The sequence below is a fragment of the Siniperca chuatsi genome, linkage group LG22, assembly GCF_020085105.1.
Source record: "Siniperca chuatsi isolate FFG_IHB_CAS linkage group LG22, ASM2008510v1, whole genome shotgun sequence".
Lineage (NCBI taxonomy): Eukaryota > Metazoa > Chordata > Actinopteri > Centrarchiformes > Sinipercidae > Siniperca > Siniperca chuatsi.
In genome coordinates, this window is record NC_058063.1 from 1,974,028 (window position 1) to 1,996,157 (window position 22,130).

The following is a 22,130-nucleotide window of genomic DNA, read 5'->3' on the forward strand; positions in this document are numbered from 1 at the left end:
AGTTTTTTTATCTGTAGGCCAACTATTTCAACTCTTACATTTTTTCTGAGTGGAAATGATGTAAGATGGCACAAAAAGCGAGGCCGTTCCTCCAGGAGGTGCTGAAGTTAGTGATCTTCACTCCCTTGTGACCCTGTGTGACTTCCTGACACCATTCCAGTAGAGACTTACTGGATGACACTAAGATGGGACTGACCAAAAGGCTCTAGAACACACACAATAACAACAGTGGGGAATGATTGTAATATAAATCACATTTAAGACATTACAGTACAGGAACCACGTGAGTCAGAGCTTATAACTGAATAAAGACCATTATTAAATTGTTTTTTTCTTTTGTTAGACAAACATGTAGCAACAATTAACAGCTCCAGCAGACACACAGCAATATTAGCATTGATTTGGAATTGTGTTTCTGTCCACCTGATCAGAGGCAGCCCCATCTGCAGGTCTTTTCTGAGGTGTTGTTGGTTCATTGGCTTGGTGGAGGACAGCAACTTGTGACTTGCTGTCGTCTGGGTAAGAACCACTCAAACGCTTCTTGCCACAAGGCACAGGTACAGGCTGACCTGAAGATTCTTCTGCTCTCTCCCTTCGCCTGGAAAGACACACAAAAACAAAGCTAAGTGAGTAATACATTCCACAGTTTATTTGAAAACATGTTTGTCATAAACAACAAAACACTGGTAATTGATGACTTTGCAAACCATGTTGCTAATGAAACCACATATATAGACCATGTTAGATCATTAGAAAATACATAGAAATTAGAATTTATATTGTGTAGATAAAGAGGATAAGGCAAAACACACACATATCTCAGTTATGACTGCAACCCCACACCTTAATGTGTACTGATCTTACCTTTCTTCCTCTAAACAACCAGCAACTACATCTACAGACACAAAGCCAAAGTCCAACTCTTCATCCCTCATTTCCTTCCTTGAGTTTATTTCAGTTGGTTCACTGTCTTTATCATCCTCAACATGCAGCCAGTCATCCTGAGAAGATGCAACAGTGGAAGCAAGAGACCTATCAACCTCTGCTTCCAGGACTTTTTCAATGTCCGACACAGCCTCTGCTGCCTTCTCTGAGTCATCTGTAACAACAGGGTTATCTGTAAAGGTCCAGCCTTCAATGATTTCATCCAGTGCCTGAGGAAATTCTTCCTCTTCCATTGCTGCTAGCACTTCCCGTTCTAACTCTGACGAAACATCATCTTCTCTTTGGATTGTGACAAAACCTCCTTCAGAGATCACACTTGAATCCAGAGATATTGAGCCTTTCTTTGTTTCCTTGCTAGTGACAGATGTATCCTCTAGGTTTCTCTGAGAGAATTCAATTTCTAGGGGTAATAAATTGTCTACAGGTGGTGTGCTATCTGAATAAGTCGCACTAAGACGTTTCTTGGCCCGAGGTAATGGAACAGGCAACCTTGACTGTTCATTCTGTTGGACTGATTCATGACCAATGGTGTCAGTTACAGCGACTGGCAGGCAGGCAGGTGGTGAGCCAGAAATTGCAATGTCATGTGGGAATGAACCACTGAGACGTTTCTTTACTCTTGGTTTTGGTACAGGCAAGCTTGAAGCTCCTGGTGTCATCTCTGAAATATCACCATCCTCTACTTGAACACTGCCCTCACTGGTCAATCTGCTTCTCCTCAACTTTACAGGGCCCACTTCTTCTGTAGATGTAGAAGGTTGATCACCCAGAGAAAGAGGGGGAATGCCTGTACTGTGTTGCACCTTTGACAATTCTTTAGCTGTTGAGGAAATGGATGAAGGACCACCTTGCTTTGCTGCCTGTGCCTCTTCTCCATGGGAAGCCTTAGATGTGCTCTCAGTAGCTGTAACGTCATCTGGGAAAGAGCCACTGAGGCGTTTCCTTACACAAGGCCTTTGGATATGAAGAGTTGTATGTTTGTCCTCATCTGCCTCTGTTATCTCTGATGCATCCTCTGATTTCTGAGAAGATGTGATGTTGATCGTATCAACAGATGTGTCACAAGCTATATTCGACTGCTTTATTTCTTCCATATCACCCTTAACAGTGTTCTCAATCTGGACTGGTTTTACAGACTCTTTGTTTGCAACATTTAAATTTTGCGCCATAATTCCCTTGTTACTGTCAATTTTGCCAGTTCTACTTGAAGGCAATCTCTTTCCACGTTGTGGAAGACGTATCTTCTTGATAACTGATAGAGGAGCAGTTTGCTCAACATGAAATATCTCTGGTTCTGGCTTTGGGGTTATGCTCTCAATTCCCTTTGTTTCCGAGGGAGGAATTACATGAGAAGAGGCCTGGACAGATGTATTAATGTCTTTCTTGGGCCATTCCGGGGTACAAGAGGTTTGTTCTGTGTCCTTTGAGCAGACCAATTCTGTGTCTGCCTGTAGAGATCCACTCCAAACAAAATACGTTTCTTGAGAGTGTTGTTTGGTTGTTTTGTCTTTTCTTCCTACAGGTTGTGATGGGATCATTTCAGTGGCTGTTTGACAGGGTTTATCAATGCTCTGTAAAGGATCAAGAGCACCTGAGACAAAAGAACTTCTCTCAAAAGGTTGAGGAAGAACAGCATCAGATGTTTTCAAAGCATAACTGACTTGGGCTTCCAAATCCTGTTGGTCATTGGTTTCTGGAATAGATCTCTCTCTAGTGACACTGTCTTTTCTCCTCAGAGGCTTGCAAGGGGCAGTTCTCTGTGGAGTTTCAGGTGGCAAACTACCATCTCTTCTTTTCACACGAGGAGGAGGGACAACATCCATGGATATTTGCACAGATTCCCCTTTTTGTCTATGGTCACCTGTGTATGGTGTTACTTGAACACTTTCTTGGGCATGACCATTCTGAGGTACACCTAGAGGAATGCTACTGTCTCCTTTCTTTATGCTGGAAGATGGGGCAGTGGCAGGTTTTGTCAGAATTATCTCAACAGTAGCATCTTTCCTTACAGACTGGACTGGAACAACTTCAGGGAAGAGCTTGACTGACAAACCATCAGATTTTTGTTTGCAGTCTCTTAAACTATCCTTCCTTCTGAGTGGTCGTAATGGAACAGTGTCTTTTTCTTGATTAGACCCTTCCTGTTCAGGTTCTGGAACTTTTCTCTTGGGCTTTCTGCCTCGGTGAGGGACAGCAATGTCAGCTTGTGGTCCAACCTGACTAATGTCCTGAAAATCTGATGGTTTGTCCATGAGTATCTCTCTATGTACACTGGCATCTGTCAGTAACTCATTTGATGTAGGCTGCAGGGAAGTGGCAGAAATGTCTTCCATGCTTGATTGTTGGGGGCTTAAGGAAAAGAAAGGACAAGCTTCAGAATTTGCTGTTCTTTACTTTGTCATATAGTTGTACCATGCACCCCGTCTCCAACCAACTATTAATCTGCTCAACCAAAAAGACAGAAACCAAATCTTATTACACATTGTAAAAACAAAACTGACCTTCATTTGGAATATTCTGCTTTACTTATGTGCATGCACACTGTCATTGAAACAACACAGCAGCACATGAAGGACACAAAGACAAAGTTAACCTCAGTTTACAACACCTATGTAAAACACTACAGAAAAAGGCAATATTACCATTCCTTATCACAATGCCAATCCTTACGGCTATTACAAATAGTTGACCATCACAATTTCCTGAGTAGTAAGCGATCATACGCAGAACAAGAGACAATGTTATCACCAAAAATGCAGAACATGTACACTGTCACACCGTGCAACCAAACACTTAACTTGGTCATTGTCCCCCAGCACTCACCCTTTATCCAGCTGTGAAGAAGTTGACACTGTTCTAACCTCATCCTGTTCTGTATCAGTCTGGTGCCTTGCTAACAAACTTTCAATGTACACTAAAGTTTGAACAGAGCCCTGCCGTGTGAGTGATCTCTCCTTTGTATGCCATTGATCAAGAGCGGCCTCTTGTTCCTCTACTTGTTCAATCTCGTCCTTTGATATTTCATTGATATCTGCCTCTGTCAATGGTGGCCATTTCTTCATGCTTGCACAAACCAAAAACCCATTATCACTGTTGGTAGTTGGTGATGGAGATGCTGATCGATCACCTACCAAGTCCCACATGTAAGGCTCAGCACTTGTTGGATATTCAATGTTGTGTTTGATATGAATATTTTCAAACTGGCCCTCTATCTTTTGTATCTGAGAAGTGTTGTCCATGAAATATGGAAAGAACTCATCCGAAGGGGTCACTGTCTTGTCTTTCAGATCCATAGCATAGACAGCCTTGGGTTGGTGATCCACTTCAGAAGAGCTAGACGGCCCCAAAATGGATGCTACTGTTTCATAACTGTGAGACATGGATACTGGAGTGAGTGTGTGAAACCTGGAGCCATGCAAAAACAATGGTTTCAATAAACATGTAGCTAATTCTAGAAACCAGTGAGTATTGGTGAAAGTAAAATGAATTCCCATGCAAATGCAGTCCAGTTTTTACCCCTAACTCTGAAATGTCAAAATCTGCATTGGAAAATAGTATGTTATATAATATATGATGAAGTGGATCATGAAATATCGGTCTCCATTTAGGATTACCAATAATTGATGCACAGTACGTTGCATGCGTCACACTATTAGTGTCAGATCAGTCTTACACTTACCCTTTGTGGAAAACACCCACAATAGCTTTTACTAATCCTGAGGTCTCTTCCTCTTTTGCTGACAAAGAGGATTCTGCTTGTTTTTCTGTTATTGTTCCCTCTGCCTCCAATACTTCCCAACCCAAGACTCCCACTGGCTGTGATATGTCCAATGGTTTCTTCACTGTTTGGGGTTCCTCTGCTGTTATCTTCTCTGTTTGTGATTTGCTGAGGACCCAAATGTAAAGGATTTTAAGGCATGATCCACAGAACTCATGCAGCAATACAATAAAAAATGTAATGAAATACAGCCTTTTAAGAGATGCTGAAATTTACCATGCACTGTATTGTCAAGTTACTAAAGCTACCGTTTATTGGTCCAAACAGTCCATGTTAGGCAAGCACTAAACTGGCCCCTTTCACAGCAAACAATGCAAGAGCACTGGGTTCTTCTACTTACCTGTTATCTAAAAAAGGGTCTATGTTTTGCTTTGCACCGCCTTTGAATTTCTCCTCTGTCATAAAAGCAAACATAGTAAAATACACAAAAAGAAACAAGACAAAGAAAGGTGAATGTGACCTCGATTTTAATGCTGTAAATGTCTCACCAAATGCAAGTGCTGTGCTGGGGCTGCTAAAAGATGTGGAGGGAACACCAGGAATACTTGCATCTTTGAGATATGACTGAGTTGACTGTGCATGAGGCAATTCTTTTGATGTATGCTTCTCAGTTGAAGAAGGGAATGGAACAGTCATTGTTTCTTTCTCTGTTGGATTTAATTGTGAAATGCTGGGGAACCCAGGAATTCGAGTCAAATGTGGACATGATGGAGCCAGTGCTACCATGTACTTCATTTCATCTTGTGCATGTTTATGTTTTGCTGGAAATTTCGCAATAAGAAAAATCTTCTCATTCTGCAGCTTCTCATAATGGAACTTGCTGTGTGTTGTCCTAGTTTGTATATTTATACATTCAGAGCTAAGCATCCTTACTGATGGAAAACCTGGGACACGTGAAACACATGGAGCAGATGTGTATAAGCTGACCATGTTTGGTTGTCTGTTTTCAACTTGAGCAGAAGGAAAGCCATGTACTCTGGCCTCTTTTGGGCAGGATGTCACTAATGTCACCATGCTTTTCATGTTGTAGCAATATAGCTGGTCCTGTCCAGCACATGTCATAATCATTTCTACCCTCTTCTCCTGAGGCTTTATCAAAACTGATTTTGTTTCATTTGGCCTCTCTGTGCTTGGGATTGTAGTCATGGAGGCAAATCCTGTGAGACTTGAAGTGCTGGAGCAGCAAGGTACAAAATTTATAATATTGGGTTCAATCTTGGATGTAGTTTGAGGTGCAGAGGGGAACCCAGGGATCCTTGATGCTTCTGGGCAAGATGGTGCTAAGGCCAACATTGTCTTCATAGTTTCTCTGTCTTGATTTGGACTGTGTATCACAAAAAGGGGCTCCTTTGATGGCTTATCACACAAAGTGTGTGGATCAAAAAGCCATTGGAAGTTTGAGCCCCCTTCAATGGATGCAAATCCAGGCAAACTGGATACCTTGGGGCAAACAGGTACAAGACTCAGCATATTGTATCGGGGGACAGAAGGGAAGCCTGGAATCTTTGATGCTCCTGGGCAAGAAGGAACCAAAGCAAGCATGTTGTTTGGTTTGTCTATGTTAATTGGTGAGCTGTTAATCCTAAACAGAATGTTCTTTTGTGGTCTGTGCATCAATGAACCCAGTTCAGCAACCCATCCTTCTTTGTGCCTTTCAATTGATGAAAATCCAATAATGATAGAAACTAGGGGGCACAAAGGGAGGAGGTTGACTACATTTAGGCCGTAATACACTATTTTGGGATTTGGAATAGATGGGAAACCAGGAATACTTGACACTTTAGGACAGGATGGTACACAGGAAACCATATTCCTTATTATCTTTTTGTTGTCATTTGATGAGTCAAATATGACCCCCTTCTTTGGTAGTCTCTTCAGCAATGACCCCTTTTCTGTTACCCATCCTACTCCCATATCCATATCAACTGATGGGAATCCAGGTATTTTGGAAACTTGGGAGCACAATGTTAAAAGGCTGATAATATTTGGCGCATAATACGCAGTTAGGGGATTTGGATGAGAAGGAAATCCTGATGTCCGTGCCTCTTTTGGACAGGATGGTACAAGGGAAACCATTTCTTTCATTGCTCTCTTATCTCTTTCACATCTGTCAATCAATGACACCTGCTTTTCTTTCATTCTTGGTTCAAATAGTGGCTCCCTGCTCATTGTCCACTCTTTTGAATTATGAGATGATGAAAGTCCTGGTATTTGTGATACTTTTGAGCATGAGTTTGCAAGACTGACCATATTTGGCATGTCAACAACATTAATCATTTTGGGTTTAGGTACAGAGGGAAAGCCAGAGATGAGTGATTCTCTTGGGCAACTTTGTGCAAGAGAAACAACACCTTTCATGTATTTGTCCATTTTATTGTTCTTGAGTAGTAATACAGACTCCTTTTTAATTTGCTTCTCCCATAATGGCTGATGAACAGTGTTCCAGTCTTTGCTGTCAGCTTTCTGCATTGAAGGAAAACCAGCCATACTGGAGACAACCGGGCAAGATGGACGGAGATTGACCCTACTAAACCCATTATAGATTACTGTAGGTTCCAGAGCAGATGGAAATCCAGGGATACAAGCTTCTTTTGGACAAGTTGGGGCTAAAGCTAACATGGCCTTCTTGTCATCGTTGTGAGGTCTATCTTCAATCATGACTGTGTTGAGTTTTGGCAGTGTTACCCCTAAGGGTTTGTAATCTGTAGCCCAGCTTTTCCTCAAATGTTCCATTAATGATGGAATACCTTCAATACAAGAGGTTTTGGGACAACAGCTTATAAGGCTCATCATATCTGATCCATGATGTGCTATAGTAGGTTGTGGAATTGAAGGGACACCTGGTATGCAAGAATGTTTTGGGCAAGTTGGTAACAAAGCTCCCATTAGTTTAATTTCATCCTTCTCTTTTGGTGACACTGTAATGACAACAAATTCAGGTTTCAATTTTTTCTCCAAAAGTGGTTCCTGTTGAGATATCCATGATCTGTTATTGACTTCACTGATAGATGGTGAACCTGGTATATTGGATACACTTGGACAACCAGGATAAATATCCACCATATTTGGTCCATAAAAAACTAAACTGTATTGTGGTACAGATGGAAACCCTGGATTTCTGGCCTCTCTGGGGCAAGACGGTACCAGTAAAACCATTTCTTTCTTGTTCTTTTGATCATCCTTTGATGCATATGGCCAGAATATTTCCTTCATCTTGGATTGTTTCTCCCAGACTGGCTTTTGAGCTATAAGCCAGTGTTTTTCTTCTTTTACGGGCAATTTGGATGGCATGCCAGCAATGTTTGTCACACTGGCACAGGTGTCCAAGAAAGTAGACTGGTTGTACTCAGTTTCAGGCTTCACATAATATGACACACATTGTGCACTAGGGCAGGAAGACTTTTTATCCACCATTTGTTCTACTAGATCTGCATGTCCTTTTAAATGAAGAGCACCCTCAGTGGTTATAATTTCATTATCCTTTGATGGCTTGTCCCAAATAGATCCACTGTCCAGTAGGCATTCATTTCTTTGTTTAGCAGTAGCAGTTAATTCAAATATTCTGCTAGCCGTTGGGCATAGTGGCAACAGATCTGCCATGCCAACTTCTGTATTTGTCTTCATTTCATCATCAGTGTCAAATTTCATTGAAGGTAGACTTGTGATCATGGCAGCACCAGGGAACGATGGGACCGTACTGACCATTTCTTTTATCATTTCTTCCTCTGATGCATTTCTAGTTACCTCTGTAGTCACCTTTGGTAGCTCCTCCCATAGTATGGTCATGTCTGTAGGACATTTTACTGTAGTCGCCTTTGGTAGCTCCTCCCATTGTATGGTCCTGTTTGTAGAATCTTTTTCTAACTGCTGCTCAGCATTATTTATTTGGGTTTCGGATGGGAGTTCTGCTGCACCAGCAACAATTGGACATGACAGCTGTAGTGAAACCTTGTTTTCATGTCTAAAGAGAAGGTAAATACAATAAGTTATATCAAAGTTTACTGTTGAAAGATGCCAAATAAAAATAATAATGGATAAGAGCATTCATATAACCAACACTGTAATTCTACATATTTTCATCACAATACAATGCAAGTATGGTACAGTGTACCTCAATCAATAATAATAATAATAATAATAATTCCAACTAATTTACATATGATAGCAAAGTTGGTAATAAAACTGTATATTACTATTCGTTATCATTTGTAAAATATGTCTTCATGCAATTTCAACAAATGCTATTCACTCCAAACTTATTCCAGCCTGTATTAAAACCACCCTCCACTAGAGCTAAAAAGCTGCACTCCTGCAAGCAAAACATCATGCCACAGCATTTCCTTAGGTTGATTCTACAACTACTTTTCTAACAGCCAGTGCTGTAAAGCCAGCGTTATTAATGTTATGGGTGAAAAAAATACTTCAAATTGTTCAACAAAAGTATTCTCCACAGTATATCCCTCTAGTACTTGAGTTGTACAACATATATATAATCCATGAAAATAATGTGGATTTCTTTAAATTAAGAATTTCACTCACACAGATGTAGAGGATGTTGTTAAACACCTCTGTATTGACTTAAGCTATTACCTCCAAAGACATGTAGAAAATCTTCATCTTTAACTTTTAAAACTCTTCTCCAACAATCAAATATGACTTAATTAGTGTTTCTGCTGTCGTCTGACTTCTACACTTAACTTCATGGTGTCTTTGTTGCTTTTGATTTATTTAAATTGTATTATTAATTATATTTATTTCCAAACTGACTTGGATTGCTGTTTTGTTAATATTTTGTTTCGTTTGTCTCTAGGGTAACCCATTTTGCTCAGTAGCGCTAGCACTACAATTTGACTATAAACAGCAAGAAATAAAGCCTACCTCAAGAGGACATTATAAATTAAAACCATGCAACACACATCACTACACCTAGATCAAACTGACAAAAACAGAGGCCAGGTATTTGCCTCTCTCGCACTTACCCATTCTCAGAGTATCTAACACACCCTTGATCCACAGTGCCATAATGTGTAGTAATGATGTCCACTGACTCTACTGACTCTTCTAAGGGTATGAAACCATGACCCTCCACAGTGACTACACCAGTCTCTGCTTCTTTGCCAACAGTATCTCCCTTCTCATGCATTGATATCTGTGTTTCTTGAGTATGCTTTTGAAACCAGGGGCTGAGATAATGACACGTGACAAGAAGGAAAAACCTGTATAAATTTCGGGAACCACAGAATAACTCAAAGCTACACAAAGTATGACACGCACAATAAATGCAAATATTGGCATAAATAAGTCAGTCAGATCGTGTTGAGATAAAGCAAATGCATTGTTGTGGAAATGGATTACATCATTGCATCACTGTGCAAACCAAGGCAACCCACCTCTTTCTAACACTCAAGAATAGTGGCATGTCAGGAATGGAGTGCCACATTCTACAATGCAAGTTTCTGAAAACAGAATTGAAAAGCATGTTTGAAAAACTAACCTCCTGACATCACAGAGATAATTCCAACTCCAACTCTCTCAATTCACTCACCCTTTTTCTAGAACGGCTATTTCTTCAGCCTCAATCAGTATCCAAAAGCCCCATTATGCATCTTCAAAGGTAAGCAAACATCAGATTTTGTTTTCTTTGTGTCAAGGTCTAATCTTGTTGGACTGGCCTCATCCCATAACATCTTAATCCCATTAACTCTAGAAGACTGTTGGTCCACTTGGATTTCAGAAATTGGTGATGGTACATCTTTGACAATGGCCTCGACAGGACAGGATGATGACATGATTGTCATTCTTTGTCGTACATCCTCTTTCCACATCTTGGCTAGGGAATAAGAACTGCATGGATATCTCTCTGACACAAACCTTACAAAAGGAATGTTTTTCCAGTGACAGCTGTTGACTCATCAAGTTTTCTCTTTCCTTTACAATTATTTTTGCTCCTGACTTCACCAACAGCTGTATTTTAACTGGCCACCGCTGTCCTGAGTGGTGCACATGTGTTGATGGTACCCCAAGAAAAGAAGCTTTCTTTGGGCAAGATGGCACAATATTTACTATATTTGGAATCTGGCCTATGTCAGGTGGTGGACCTGCTGTGAAGCCAGAACTGAGAGCAATGTTTGTACAAGAAGGTTCAAGAGAAGGAAATACCTTCATTATATCTTTGTGAGGAGAACCATACTTTTTGTAAAATGGACAGCAGCCTTGTGTCTTTATCATCATCACTGGCCACCCCGCTCCTTTAGAATCAGAAATAATCGACAATCTTGAAGCGAAACCAATGATACTTGACTGTCTTGGGCAACGTGGCAGCAATTGTACCATGTCTGGATTTTTTCCCACAATGGCATCAACTGCTTGGGGTCGCTGAGTGGATGGAAATCCAGGGTTCAGGGCTTGTCGTGGACATGATGGAAACATACTTAGCATTATTTCTTTGTCCCTATATAACATTTCCTTAACTGTAGAATCTTGGTGAGCAACTCCATACCTTCTATTAAAAGGATTTTCCCAAACTGCATCCCTGTCCAAGTACCAACCATCACATTCTTTTGCACTATTGTTTGCAGGTAGACCTGAAATTTTACAACGTTTTGGGAAAGTGGCTAAGGATTTTAACATGTTGGGAGAATCTTTCATCAAAGCTTCCACTGCTCTCTCTCCTACCTTAGAGGGAATTCCAGGAATATATGAGTGTTTGGGACAGGGTGGCAACATTGATACCATAATTCTAACCACTGCCTTTTCTCTAAAATACATCTTCTGGTCATGTATTACTGACAGTCTTCCTGGGTTTGTTACTGGCTTTTCCCATACTGGCCTTTTGTCTACACTCCATTCTGCTTCATCAGACTCACTGTGGAATCTAGAGGGTATTCCACAAACTCTGGAATGTCTTGGACAAGTAGGCAGCAGACTGATCATACTTGGTATATCTGCCAACATCTTACATGGTACTGATGGAAAGCCTGGTAAACACGCTGTCCGAGGGCAGGAGAGCAATATCGATACCATATTTGTGATTATATCACAATCAATATTGAACACATTAACATCCTGTAAATGTAATGTAACTGCTTCTCCCTAGGGAGTAGCAATGAATTTCTTTCCATTAGCCACTCAAATTGTTTGGTGGTGTCTCTAAGTGGCATTCCAGGAACTCTAGATTCCTTTGTACAACTAGGCAGTAAATTCACCATAGTTGGGCCATCAGCTAATGTCAGTGTCAGAGCAGAGGGAAACCCAGGTACACTAGCATTCTCAGGGCAAGAGGGTAATATTGCACTCATACTCTCAGCAGTGTTCTTACTAAACCACAAAACTGCATACAGAATCTGCACTTCCCTTTTGATAAATGGACTCTCCCACTGAAAACCTTTATAAGTAAATCATTCATTGCAGCTGGACAAACAACGTTTTTGTCCAGTCTTTGAATGCAAACCAGGAACTCCACTATGTCTGGGGCATGAGGGCATTACATTAACCATTCTGGGTTCTTGTCGTGGAGTAGAGGGTAAGCCAAAAACGTTGTTTTTTTGTGGGAAACTATTCAACATATTTACCATTTCTTTAAGGATTTCTATGTCTTTCGATATCCACTGAACAATGTAAGCTTGTGGGTTCTTCTCTGGTCTCTTGCTTATCAATTGCCTCAAGGTATGCCAATCTTTGTTCTCTGAATTGTTTTGATCTCGAGATGGCATACCAGGAGTTTGGGTCTGTTTGGGGCATATAGGTTCAATACTGACATGAGGGCAACATCATCACTGAACTAAACATTTCTCTTTTGTCCAGATCCTGAACAGTACCTGGGGAAATATCTTGAATTAAGACTTCACCTTTACTCAAGGGCTTCTCCATCAAAATATGCCTGGTTATAACCAAGCCTTCACCTTGAGCACTAACTGGCTCCGTAGAGGATAAACCAATGACTCTGACACCAGGGTCTTTTTGTGTCACAGAGGGAAAACTAGGAATGGTTGCCTTCCAGGGACAAGATGGTAACATATCTACCATATGTTTTATATGTTCTTTATCCTCATGTGATTTTTCCTGAACCAGAACAGGATTACTTCCCAATGGACTATCTAAAATGAATTCCCTCAAAATAGGCCATGTCATTATATGCCATAACTCTTTGTCTAAATGGAATACCTGCAATCACTGTCTGTTTGGGGCATGTAGGGAAAAGACTGGCCTTTCTAGAACATGTTGGCAACATAGCCACCATGACTTTAATCATATTCGTATTACTGACAGGTTGTTCCTGAACACAAGACATGTGTGAAAGAAATGCTTCTTTTATCTGCAATGGTTTTTTCCACAGAAAACACCTGTCCCAAACACTCTTTTCATATCGACTCATTGATCCAGCACAAGCTAACCCTGGAATCCTGCAAATTCTGGGACATGTAGGTAAAAGGTGAGCCATATTTGGCTATAACTTGTGACTGATGTAAAAATGTGAAGTAGATGGTAAATGAGAAATAGAACTCCCTCTTGGACACAATGGACCAACTTCCACCTTAGATATGTACACACACTTTTCTTCTATACTGACTGCAGAACTTGGTAACACAAGGTTCTGTGTAACTCTCCTATCTCTTTCACACAATGGTCTCTTAGCCATAGACCAAGTCACATTTTTAGTTCTCTTTTTCTCCATCTATTTTAATCCTTTTATTTGTAGTCTCGTCTCTTACTGTACTGTACCAAATCTCAATAGATGTAACAAAGAACCATGCCAACATTGGTCAGGATAATTGTCCACAACTTTGGAAAGTCTTGTCGGAGAATATAAGCGCTACACAAAATTTTATACTGAATTACCTTAATTAATTACCTAGTTAGGGAGGAATTCAAATCCTGTTCCCATGCAAGCTGGGTGGAGCAGTAGGCGTGCTGCACAGGCTAATGATCTATACATATTGACCACTGTACCTTTGGAGGTGGTTGCCTTTATAAGGCATTAGTCATGTTCTGATCCTTAAGTTTCTTCTTAATCAGTAATGATAATTGTACATATCAAAAATAATGGACTGTATCTCTCAACAAACTTTATAATCAGTGCAGATCTCCTTTGGCTTTGAATAAAATGAGACCAGATAGACTCATGTCCTTCAGTTGCCGAATAAGTATGGAACACACCACAAACGGGTGACTCTGGCTTAGTGGTAGAGCGGGTCGTCCACCAATCGGAAGGTCGATGGTTTGATTCCAGCTTCCCCCAAGTGTCCTTGGACGGACAAGACACTGAACCCCAAATTGTGCCCTGTGTGTGTGTATGTGTGTGTATGAATGATTAGTTAGTTTCTTTGAACTGATGAGCAGTTGGCACCTGCCATCAGTGTATGCATGGGGTGATATGTAGTGTGTGAAGAGCTTTGAGTAGTTGGAAGACAAGTTTACATTTACCACAATATCATATACACTACAAATAATTTGTTGCCATGTATGATTACACAGCAAAAGTAGTAAAATAAAAACATTAATGTTTGATGAAAAATTACATTATATTACTATTATTATAGGAAACATCTACATCTACTAAATGCTCTAACACCATTAAATATGTGTAGCAGCAATGTGCTTTGCATTTCCAGGCATATTTTTCTGTTTGACAATGTACACTATATTGCCAAAAGTATTGGGACACCCCTCCAAATCATTGAATTCAGGTGTTCCAATCACTTCCATGTCCACAGGTGTATAAAATCAAGCACCTAGGCATACAGACTTCAACAAACATTTGTGAAAGAATGGGTCACTCTCAGGAGCTCAGTGAATTCAAGCATGGTACAATGATAGGTTTCCACCTGTGCAATAAGTCCATTCATGAAATTTCTTCACTACTAAATATTCCACGGTCAACTGTTAGTGGTATTATAACAAAGTGGAAGCAATTGTCCCCCACGGTCCTTGTGTGCTTCAGTGTACCTGTCTCTCCTTGTTTTTCTTGGCTGTCCCCTGTCCTACCTTGTGTGTGCATGTGGGTGTGGGTGTGTCTGTGTTCTGGTCTGGCTTCCCAGTCTCCTGTCTGCTGCTGATCACCGGCACACCTGTCTTCAATCATCGCTGATCTACACGGTTTATATACCAGGCATCTCCACACTACCAATGCCAGATCGTCCTTCGTACTCACGTACGGGTATAACGTAACGGCTCCCGCTGCACTTAAGATAAGTTTCGGTTTTGTTTCTCGCCTCGGTGGTAACTCCATTTTGTCTTTGTTACAGACTCTCGCTCTGCCGGTGATCACTGCCTCAGTCTTCCCTTCGGATCATCAACTACCACGCCACTCTCGCCATCTGGACGATTTCGCCTCCGGAGACTGCCAGCTACCCGCACTACACACCCGCTTCACTGATCCTCCAACATCAGTGCCTAACCTCACAGATGTGCTTCTAGAAGAATGGTCAAAAATTCCAATAAACACACTCCTAAACCTTGTGGAAAGCCTTCCCAGAAGATTTGAAGCTGTTATAGCTGCAAAGGGTGGGCCAACTTCATATTAAACCTTACGGATTAAGAATGAGATGCCATTAAACTTCATGTGCATGTAAAGGCAGACGTCCCTAAACTTTTGGCAATATAGTGTATTTTTCCGACGTTCAACTAATTAATACAATCAATCACAATCAGTTGTCAAGATGTTACAGGCAAGACAAAGACAAGTCTCATTGCTCAGCGAAATGGCATCACATGTTGTTAAGTTAAATTTCACACATGGGTATTCATGCCTACTGAAATATAGAAACATGTTTTTTTTAAACTGAAGCAGTGCATTAACTTGCTGCTGCAGTCTTGGTACTAGTTGCTGCTGTAGCAGTCACAGAATGCAGTTCTGTTTCCTCTCATTTTTAGAAAACATAAGCATAAACATAAGTACTCCATGGCATGTTGATTTGGAAGACGTCATACATCATTGCAATCTGGTTTTCCTCGGTTTCAGAGGCTGTTATAAATGCTGTGCACTGTTAAAAGGAAATGTACCAGCGGAACCAGCAAAATCTTTTCACACTAAACCCTTCCAATTTCACAAGGGTTGTTTAAAGTATTTCTTGAACATGTAGGAACATCTAGGAAATAACCAACTGAAGCTTCATGTATCCTTCCACTTTTACGCAGACAACACTCATCTGTACTGTCAGTGCAATGTTCGCAGTAATCTAACTAACCTAAATCACTGCCTGTACTCTATGCAAGGCTAGATGTCCCCATATTTTCTAAAATTAAACAGAGGTCTTTGTCTTAAAATGAAGAGGGACAGAATATTTTCTGTTCCCTTTATCTTTGAAATAGTTTACATATCACATCTATTCACCAATTCAACTGCCGTTTTTAAAAACCTTCTCAAAATTCACTGATAACGTTGTCTTTTGTTGATCTTGTTTCTGATTTGTTAGTTCTATTTTATTGCTCTTGTATTTGTCACTATACTGCTTGTTAGATATTTTGTGTTAAATGCTTTTGTTGTAAAGCACTTTATTACTTTTATTTTGGAAAGTGCGTTATAAATACATCTTAACTTTGACAAAACAATGCCAAATCAAGGTCCTCTTACTAGCTTTTTAGCCCTTTCAACCCTATCATATGTTCTACATCAGTGAATGTAGTTCTCTGATGACAGTATCCTCAGTTGTTATGAGCAAACTACTACTTCCAATGTCACAAATGAACATTCATGCTTAACTTCATACTTACTTACAGCTCATTCACATTCACATTTGACACCACAAATTGATGGCATCAACATTAACAGCATTGGAGTATCTGAGGGTGGAATATTCCTTTACAGCCATGCCAGCCACACCAAATATTAAAAAACACCAAATCCTATAAAACGCAGCCTTTTATATTTACTCACCCCACTGCCTTGACAACCTCAATTCCAAAATGTGCATCTCTTTTCTGTTCTGAAGCCCTGGATGGCTCTGGCCTCCGGCTGGCCAGGGATCTGGGATCAGGCGCTGAACAACATAAAGACATATAAAATTAGCCATGCATATAGGTATCAGTTATTCAACTGCACTGCATTTTGTGTTTATGCTCACTTGTAGTTGTTGTACACTGGTTATCCTCTTCACTCAGCGTGCTTAACTGTCTTTTGAATTCTAAAATGAAAGAAAAGCATAGAAGAGATAATACATAATAACCTGAAAGTTGATGTTCATATGCCACCACAACAGCACAGCATATACAGTGTATGTTTTTACCAGTGTGGAATCAAGTGTTTAGCTGCTTTAATAAAAAACAACCAGCAAGGGGAGACGTGCATATTGGTGGGGTTTAGTTACTCAATTTTGATGCCAATTCTAATCAAGCAGGAACAACATGGATCATCGTTCCTTTCTGATTCTGTACCTGCATCTTGGTTACTGCGGGAGGCTATGGCAGTTTGGGATATTTGAGGCTGAAAAGGAGGAGGAGGCCCACAGAGCACAAGAGCAGATGAAGGACTTAAAGGAGAAGGTGAGGGGGTCTCTACTGTACGGGTGAGCTGGGGTCTCCAGGAAGGAACAAATCCAGACCCTCCCTGGGGTTTCTGCTCCAAAGACTGACCAGTGGGCAGAGAGAATGAAGCTGACAGAGAGGAAAGATAATGGGGCAGAGGGATGAGAAGGAGGGGAAGAGTAGAGGGAATGGAAGGCGGAATATCAATGAGCCAAAACTTAAGTATGCTTTCCAGAATCAGTTCAGCAGGCATTTTCTCCAGTGTTAGTGTTTGTAGCAGTCACTTAGCTAATAACTATGGATAACTAACAAACAGGTGAGAGGGAGAGCAGAAAGTACAGTAGATGGAAAAGGACCAATGGAAGCAGCACATGAAGAGCCAGAGGCAAAATCACCATATAAGAAAAAGACATGGGATGGACACAGATCAGGGTATTAAGGAGGAAACAGAGTAGCTAACAAGGATGAAATTTATGACACAGTAAGTGAGCAGGAGATTCTTTCTGTAAGCTCTTTTCAAACATGAACCTTGTTACATAAATGTGTTGGCAATTTTACATGTCAGTCTCATGTTTGAATAATTTACTTTTCCATGAAAGTCACAACATTAATCTTATTAAATCAGACCTAGTAACATATCTGTAACACTTCCAAAACTGAATGTTGAATGCTGTAACTTTAACATGAATGCTGCTGCAGCAAAATGTTAGTATACAAAGAGAGGAAAAAAAGTTTTGTTAAGCCCACTGCAATACATTTAACTTATCATTTCTTATGCACAAAAAAAGTAAAACAAACTGTGACAAAATACTGTGAATGAGCCAATTTTGAAGATAAGACTAGCATTATATAGTTTTCTCAAGCTCCTTTCAGACATGAAACATGTGACATTTCTGGCTTCATCTATGTGTTTATGTAATGGTTTTGTGTCATTCAGAGATATAAGTCTGTTACATTAATGTTCCTTGCGGCTTTATTCAGACATGACAAGACCATTACAAAAGAGCCCAGATGCTCGCCGCGCCTCTCGCACTCATCAGTTTCATCATTTATTAGATAGAGAATTCTGCTGCCTGTTTTATAATATCTGACAGTGCACAAACATAGAAAGACAAGACGTTGTTGGGACCCTTGTTTCCTCACATGCTGTATGTAAAGCAATTTCCTGGATATTTCATCCATGCAATTGGGCATGAAAGAAACTGGAAAATATAAGTAGAGGGACAGCTGGTCTCATTATTATAGTGGTTGTATGATTTTTTTTTTAACCTGTTTTCCCCTCACATATAAATAATGAGGTGCATGTCTGGATGGGGCTTTATTGTCAACAGATCCTGTGAAAAGACCAAAATCAACAATGTGTTAGTCTGTCGCTAATACTTTCTGACTTGGACTGTGGCTGTGGCCCTCAGCTCCAAGCCCACTGGTGCTTACTGAAAACATAAATCTTTAAAAACACCTCACAAATATACACATTTGGGACAGCAGGACAGTGTATGTGGGATTGAGTCAAAATAAATTGCAGTGTGTGTGTTCATGGTAATGAAGGAACATGTCACCCAGTGTAACAGTGTGGCTCACTGATGTGTTTTTAATAGTTTCTGGACAACAATGGCACAGATCAAGAATCATTGTGTTTTCATTACCTTAGAATAAGCCGTTTTTATCTGCATTGGGAGCGGGTCCCCTTCCACAGAGTCCACCATGTCCCACCGCCATATTTCTACAGTAGTCCAGAACGGACAAACCAAACACTGGCTCTAGATAGGGCTATTTGCATTTTTCACGAGTTTAACAGCCACCATAGTTTTTCCTACACGCTTGGAAGGGGAGGGTGATGCAAGCTTTATTCAAATGATTGCAAAATGCAATTTCACCACCTGATGCCACTAAATCCTACACACTGGACCTTTCAGTTGTCAAGGAGATCGTTCTATAAAATATGTTTATATTGATTGTTCCCCTATTCATCCACACCAACTGCTTACAGTATGAATATCCAGCAAAGTGATTTATATACAGCATGTGAGCAAATATTAATTCAATGAGCGTTATAATCTAATGGCTTGACATTTTTAACTATACTTGGGCGTTGTCGGACTATATAAAATAGGCAGTGGAATTCTATATACTATCTAAATTCATCTAAATGCTGAATCAGTAAGGAATCGAGGTTATATATTAGTAAATCAAAGGTTAGCACAGGAGAAGAGGCACTGGGTTTAGAAAAGAACAGAGAAAATGAATGAAAGGACACAAGAGTACAGCAGGGAGGCCAAGGCTGAATAACAGGGGAGGATGTCAGGCTTGAGTTGGTTTAAAGGTAGAGCAGCATTACATGGCATGTCTATTCTCTGCTTTTTCTGCAGCACCGCAGGCTGTCCAGGATCATTGGCAGAGAGATGCAGAAACTTAGGAGAGAGGGCAGGCTGTGCTAGAGGGGCCTGAGATTTAGGAGGCCTCCATTCACTCTGCCAGGAAGCTGGGAAAAAGAGAAGAAGGGAAAAAACATGGAAGGATAGAGGGAGAAACACAAGTAAAGGTGTAGTCAAAGGTGTATGAATTGAAAGGTGGGAACTAGCCTCTTAAAGGATAAAACACCTCCTCCTGTCCCTGTACCTGTCTCAGGGGCAGATGGCAGACTGGCGGGCCTGGTGAGGGCAGAGCCTGGCTCCACCACAGAGGTGAGGCGAGCTTTGGGCTGCCTGGAAGCAGGAGGTGGTGGAGGTATAGGCGGGAAGGAATTGAGAGGAGCTGAGAATGAGGAGGAGGGGACAGAATAAAAGGAAGAAACACTCTGTGCTCTCCAGGCACTGGGACAGGCTGAGAGAGGAAGACAGAAAGAATAAAAGAAAAGAAACAGAGGGTAGTGATGAAAACTGGTGGAACAAAAGCATACTAAGACTAATGCTGCATCAAAATTGCGATTTGAAAGAGTGCAATTTTCAAGAACCTCAATTTGTACAAGCTGTAAACAAGTTAAAGAATAGCTGGTGACCATCAATTTCGCCAGCTATAAAGAAAACTGTTGCAAGCACAGCTGGAACTAATCAACATTAATTACATGAGTTGGCCAAACAACAAAAAAATTGTCTGGTTAATATGCTCTCTGTATGCTGGTGTCTGTACTATTTACAATAGGCCCAAGATGGTGTCTTTAAGAAACTATCATTTTATCTTCGAATTTTCGGACAGGTAGTTAGCTGACTAGCTTGGCAGTTGTTGAGTTAGTAGTTAGCTTGGTAGGTGTCAGACATGACAATTAGTTGGCAGACAGTGAATAGTTTACACAAATCATATTGTTTTAATCTTATTACATGAAAAGCTCTGAATTGAGACCTACACGATTTGGGGCTGTGAAGCAGCTCCTCCTGTCGTTCTGTGAAGCTAATGTTTGCTCAAACAGCCACAGTGCAGAGCTGTCAATGCTTACCAGTAGCATGGCATTACTATCATATGTGGGAAACTGTGCCAACCTATGGTAATGTCAAACATCTGCACCACTAATGTAATGTAAATCTTTTTGTATCAGTATTTTGTTACAGTTTTGGAGGGCAATGAGCTTCAACTTGCCAATTAGGGGGCAAGATCAGAAATGTATTTTGTCATTTATTTTGGAGAACTTGTTGGCATCATTTCAGTTTTTTTCATGCAGAAATGAGCTTGTGATTATGCCTAAAAAAATAGTTTAAAACCATGTAGTAGGCTTGTGCTGATTGGCAATCGGATCCTATATCGACAATTGAAGGAGTGATTGACGATTGGTTTTTCCTACGCCGATATTAAGGTGATTTTAACTAACTTACCATCAGAACTAAGAAAATTATCTCTAGTATCTGCGCCCTACTGTGCATTTGAAATCGTGTGCTTTAGAATGTAATTGCTGTGAAAGAATCAGAAAATAAAGTTTTATTTCTCTGATTCACCGGCTTTCTCGCTACCGGCGCTCCCTCTCCTCATTCAATCTCGAGGTTGCTCGACCACCGCTGTCTCTCTGTCTGTCTCTCTCTCTCTCTCAAACAAATGAACGCAAACTAAAGGAAGCTTCTTGGTATCGCTATTTTTCAGCATAGACTGCAAGCCAGACACAGATGTCTGGATACACAAATTAAACCAAGTGAGGACACAACTGGGAGAGTATCATAGTTTGGTCCATGAACTCCGCCTGGATAGCACCTGGTTTGTGATATTTCAGGCCTACTGTGGAGCAGTTTGACCGGTCTGCTTACCGTATTGGCCAACGCAGCATGATGTCGGGTTGTGTTTCTCCAAAAGTTGATTCTGTTTCAACTTTTCCACCGCAGGTCGATGCTTTTTTTCTCCCCCCACCCCCTCCCGCCGCCCTCTGGCAATCGAACGATATGAAAATAGAAACGGTCGCCCAACTCTACCATGTAGATGTGTAGACTTGCAATTAGTTATTTTCTCCAACAGTATAAATTGTCATACAGGTCTATTTTTGACAGCAGTGATCATAAAATTATTAACAGATAAAAGTAGGAGTTAATGCTTGTCTTGAATGTGAGTGCAGCATTAGCCCTTACAGCAAATCAAGATCAATAAATAGCATTATATGAAGTGAATTATGTAATACCTGTCTGTGAGGCATCAAAGAAAGCGGGAGGATGGAGAGATGGATCAGAGGGTGAAGAGGAGAGAGAAGAGGTGGAGAGGGCCTTAGAAGGGGTGAAGATAGAGAAAGCCTGGGTTTCCAAGCCCTCAGCTGGAGAGGAGTTACTGTGGAAGCTATGGGGCCTTCGAGGAGCTGAAATGGGCACTAAAAAGAGAGCAGAGTACATACAGGAAGTGGCAGAAAAGTAAGAGAAAAGAGGAAAGGGGAGAGCGGGAAGACAAACCAAAAGACAGAAAAATGGTGAGTGAAACTAGAAATAAACAGATTTTTTTAAACATTTTTTTCTTTTTACGACAGAGTCAACACAGAAGT

At 40.7% G+C, this 22,130-nt stretch overlaps 1 protein-coding gene across 16 annotated transcripts in view; it reads right to left on the bottom strand.

Moving 5' to 3' along the window:
• Positions 1-22,130, bottom strand: part of ehbp1l1a (EH domain binding protein 1-like 1a) — a 69,151-nt gene that overhangs the window by 12,489 nt on the left and 34,532 nt on the right. For 5 of the 16 annotated variants that reach the window (XR_006376664.1, XM_044185176.1, XM_044185179.1 and 2 more), the window contains 13 exons: positions 21,780-21,962; positions 19,805-20,008; positions 19,524-19,667; positions 17,096-17,314; positions 16,786-16,845; positions 16,599-16,701; positions 5,212-8,684; positions 5,064-5,118; positions 4,625-4,831; positions 3,769-4,350; positions 865-3,294; positions 424-598; positions 39-205 (listed from right to left, as the gene is read on the bottom strand). Coding sequence is in view for 15 of the 16 variants with exons in the window: in XM_044185176.1 (XP_044041111.1) it covers positions 39-205; positions 424-598; positions 865-3,294; positions 3,769-4,350; positions 4,625-4,831; positions 5,064-5,118; positions 5,212-8,684; positions 16,599-16,701; positions 16,786-16,845; positions 17,096-17,314; positions 19,524-19,667; positions 19,805-20,008; positions 21,780-21,962 (8,002 nt within the window). In the remaining variant the exon portion in view is untranslated. The remainder of the gene's footprint in view (positions 1-38; positions 206-423; positions 599-864; positions 3,295-3,768; positions 4,351-4,624; positions 4,832-5,063; positions 5,119-5,211; positions 8,685-16,598; positions 16,702-16,785; positions 16,846-17,095; positions 17,315-19,523; positions 19,668-19,804; positions 20,009-21,779; positions 21,963-22,130) is intronic. The other 11 variants (XM_044185186.1, XM_044185187.1, XM_044185177.1 and 8 more) reach the window with 10 other exon arrangements.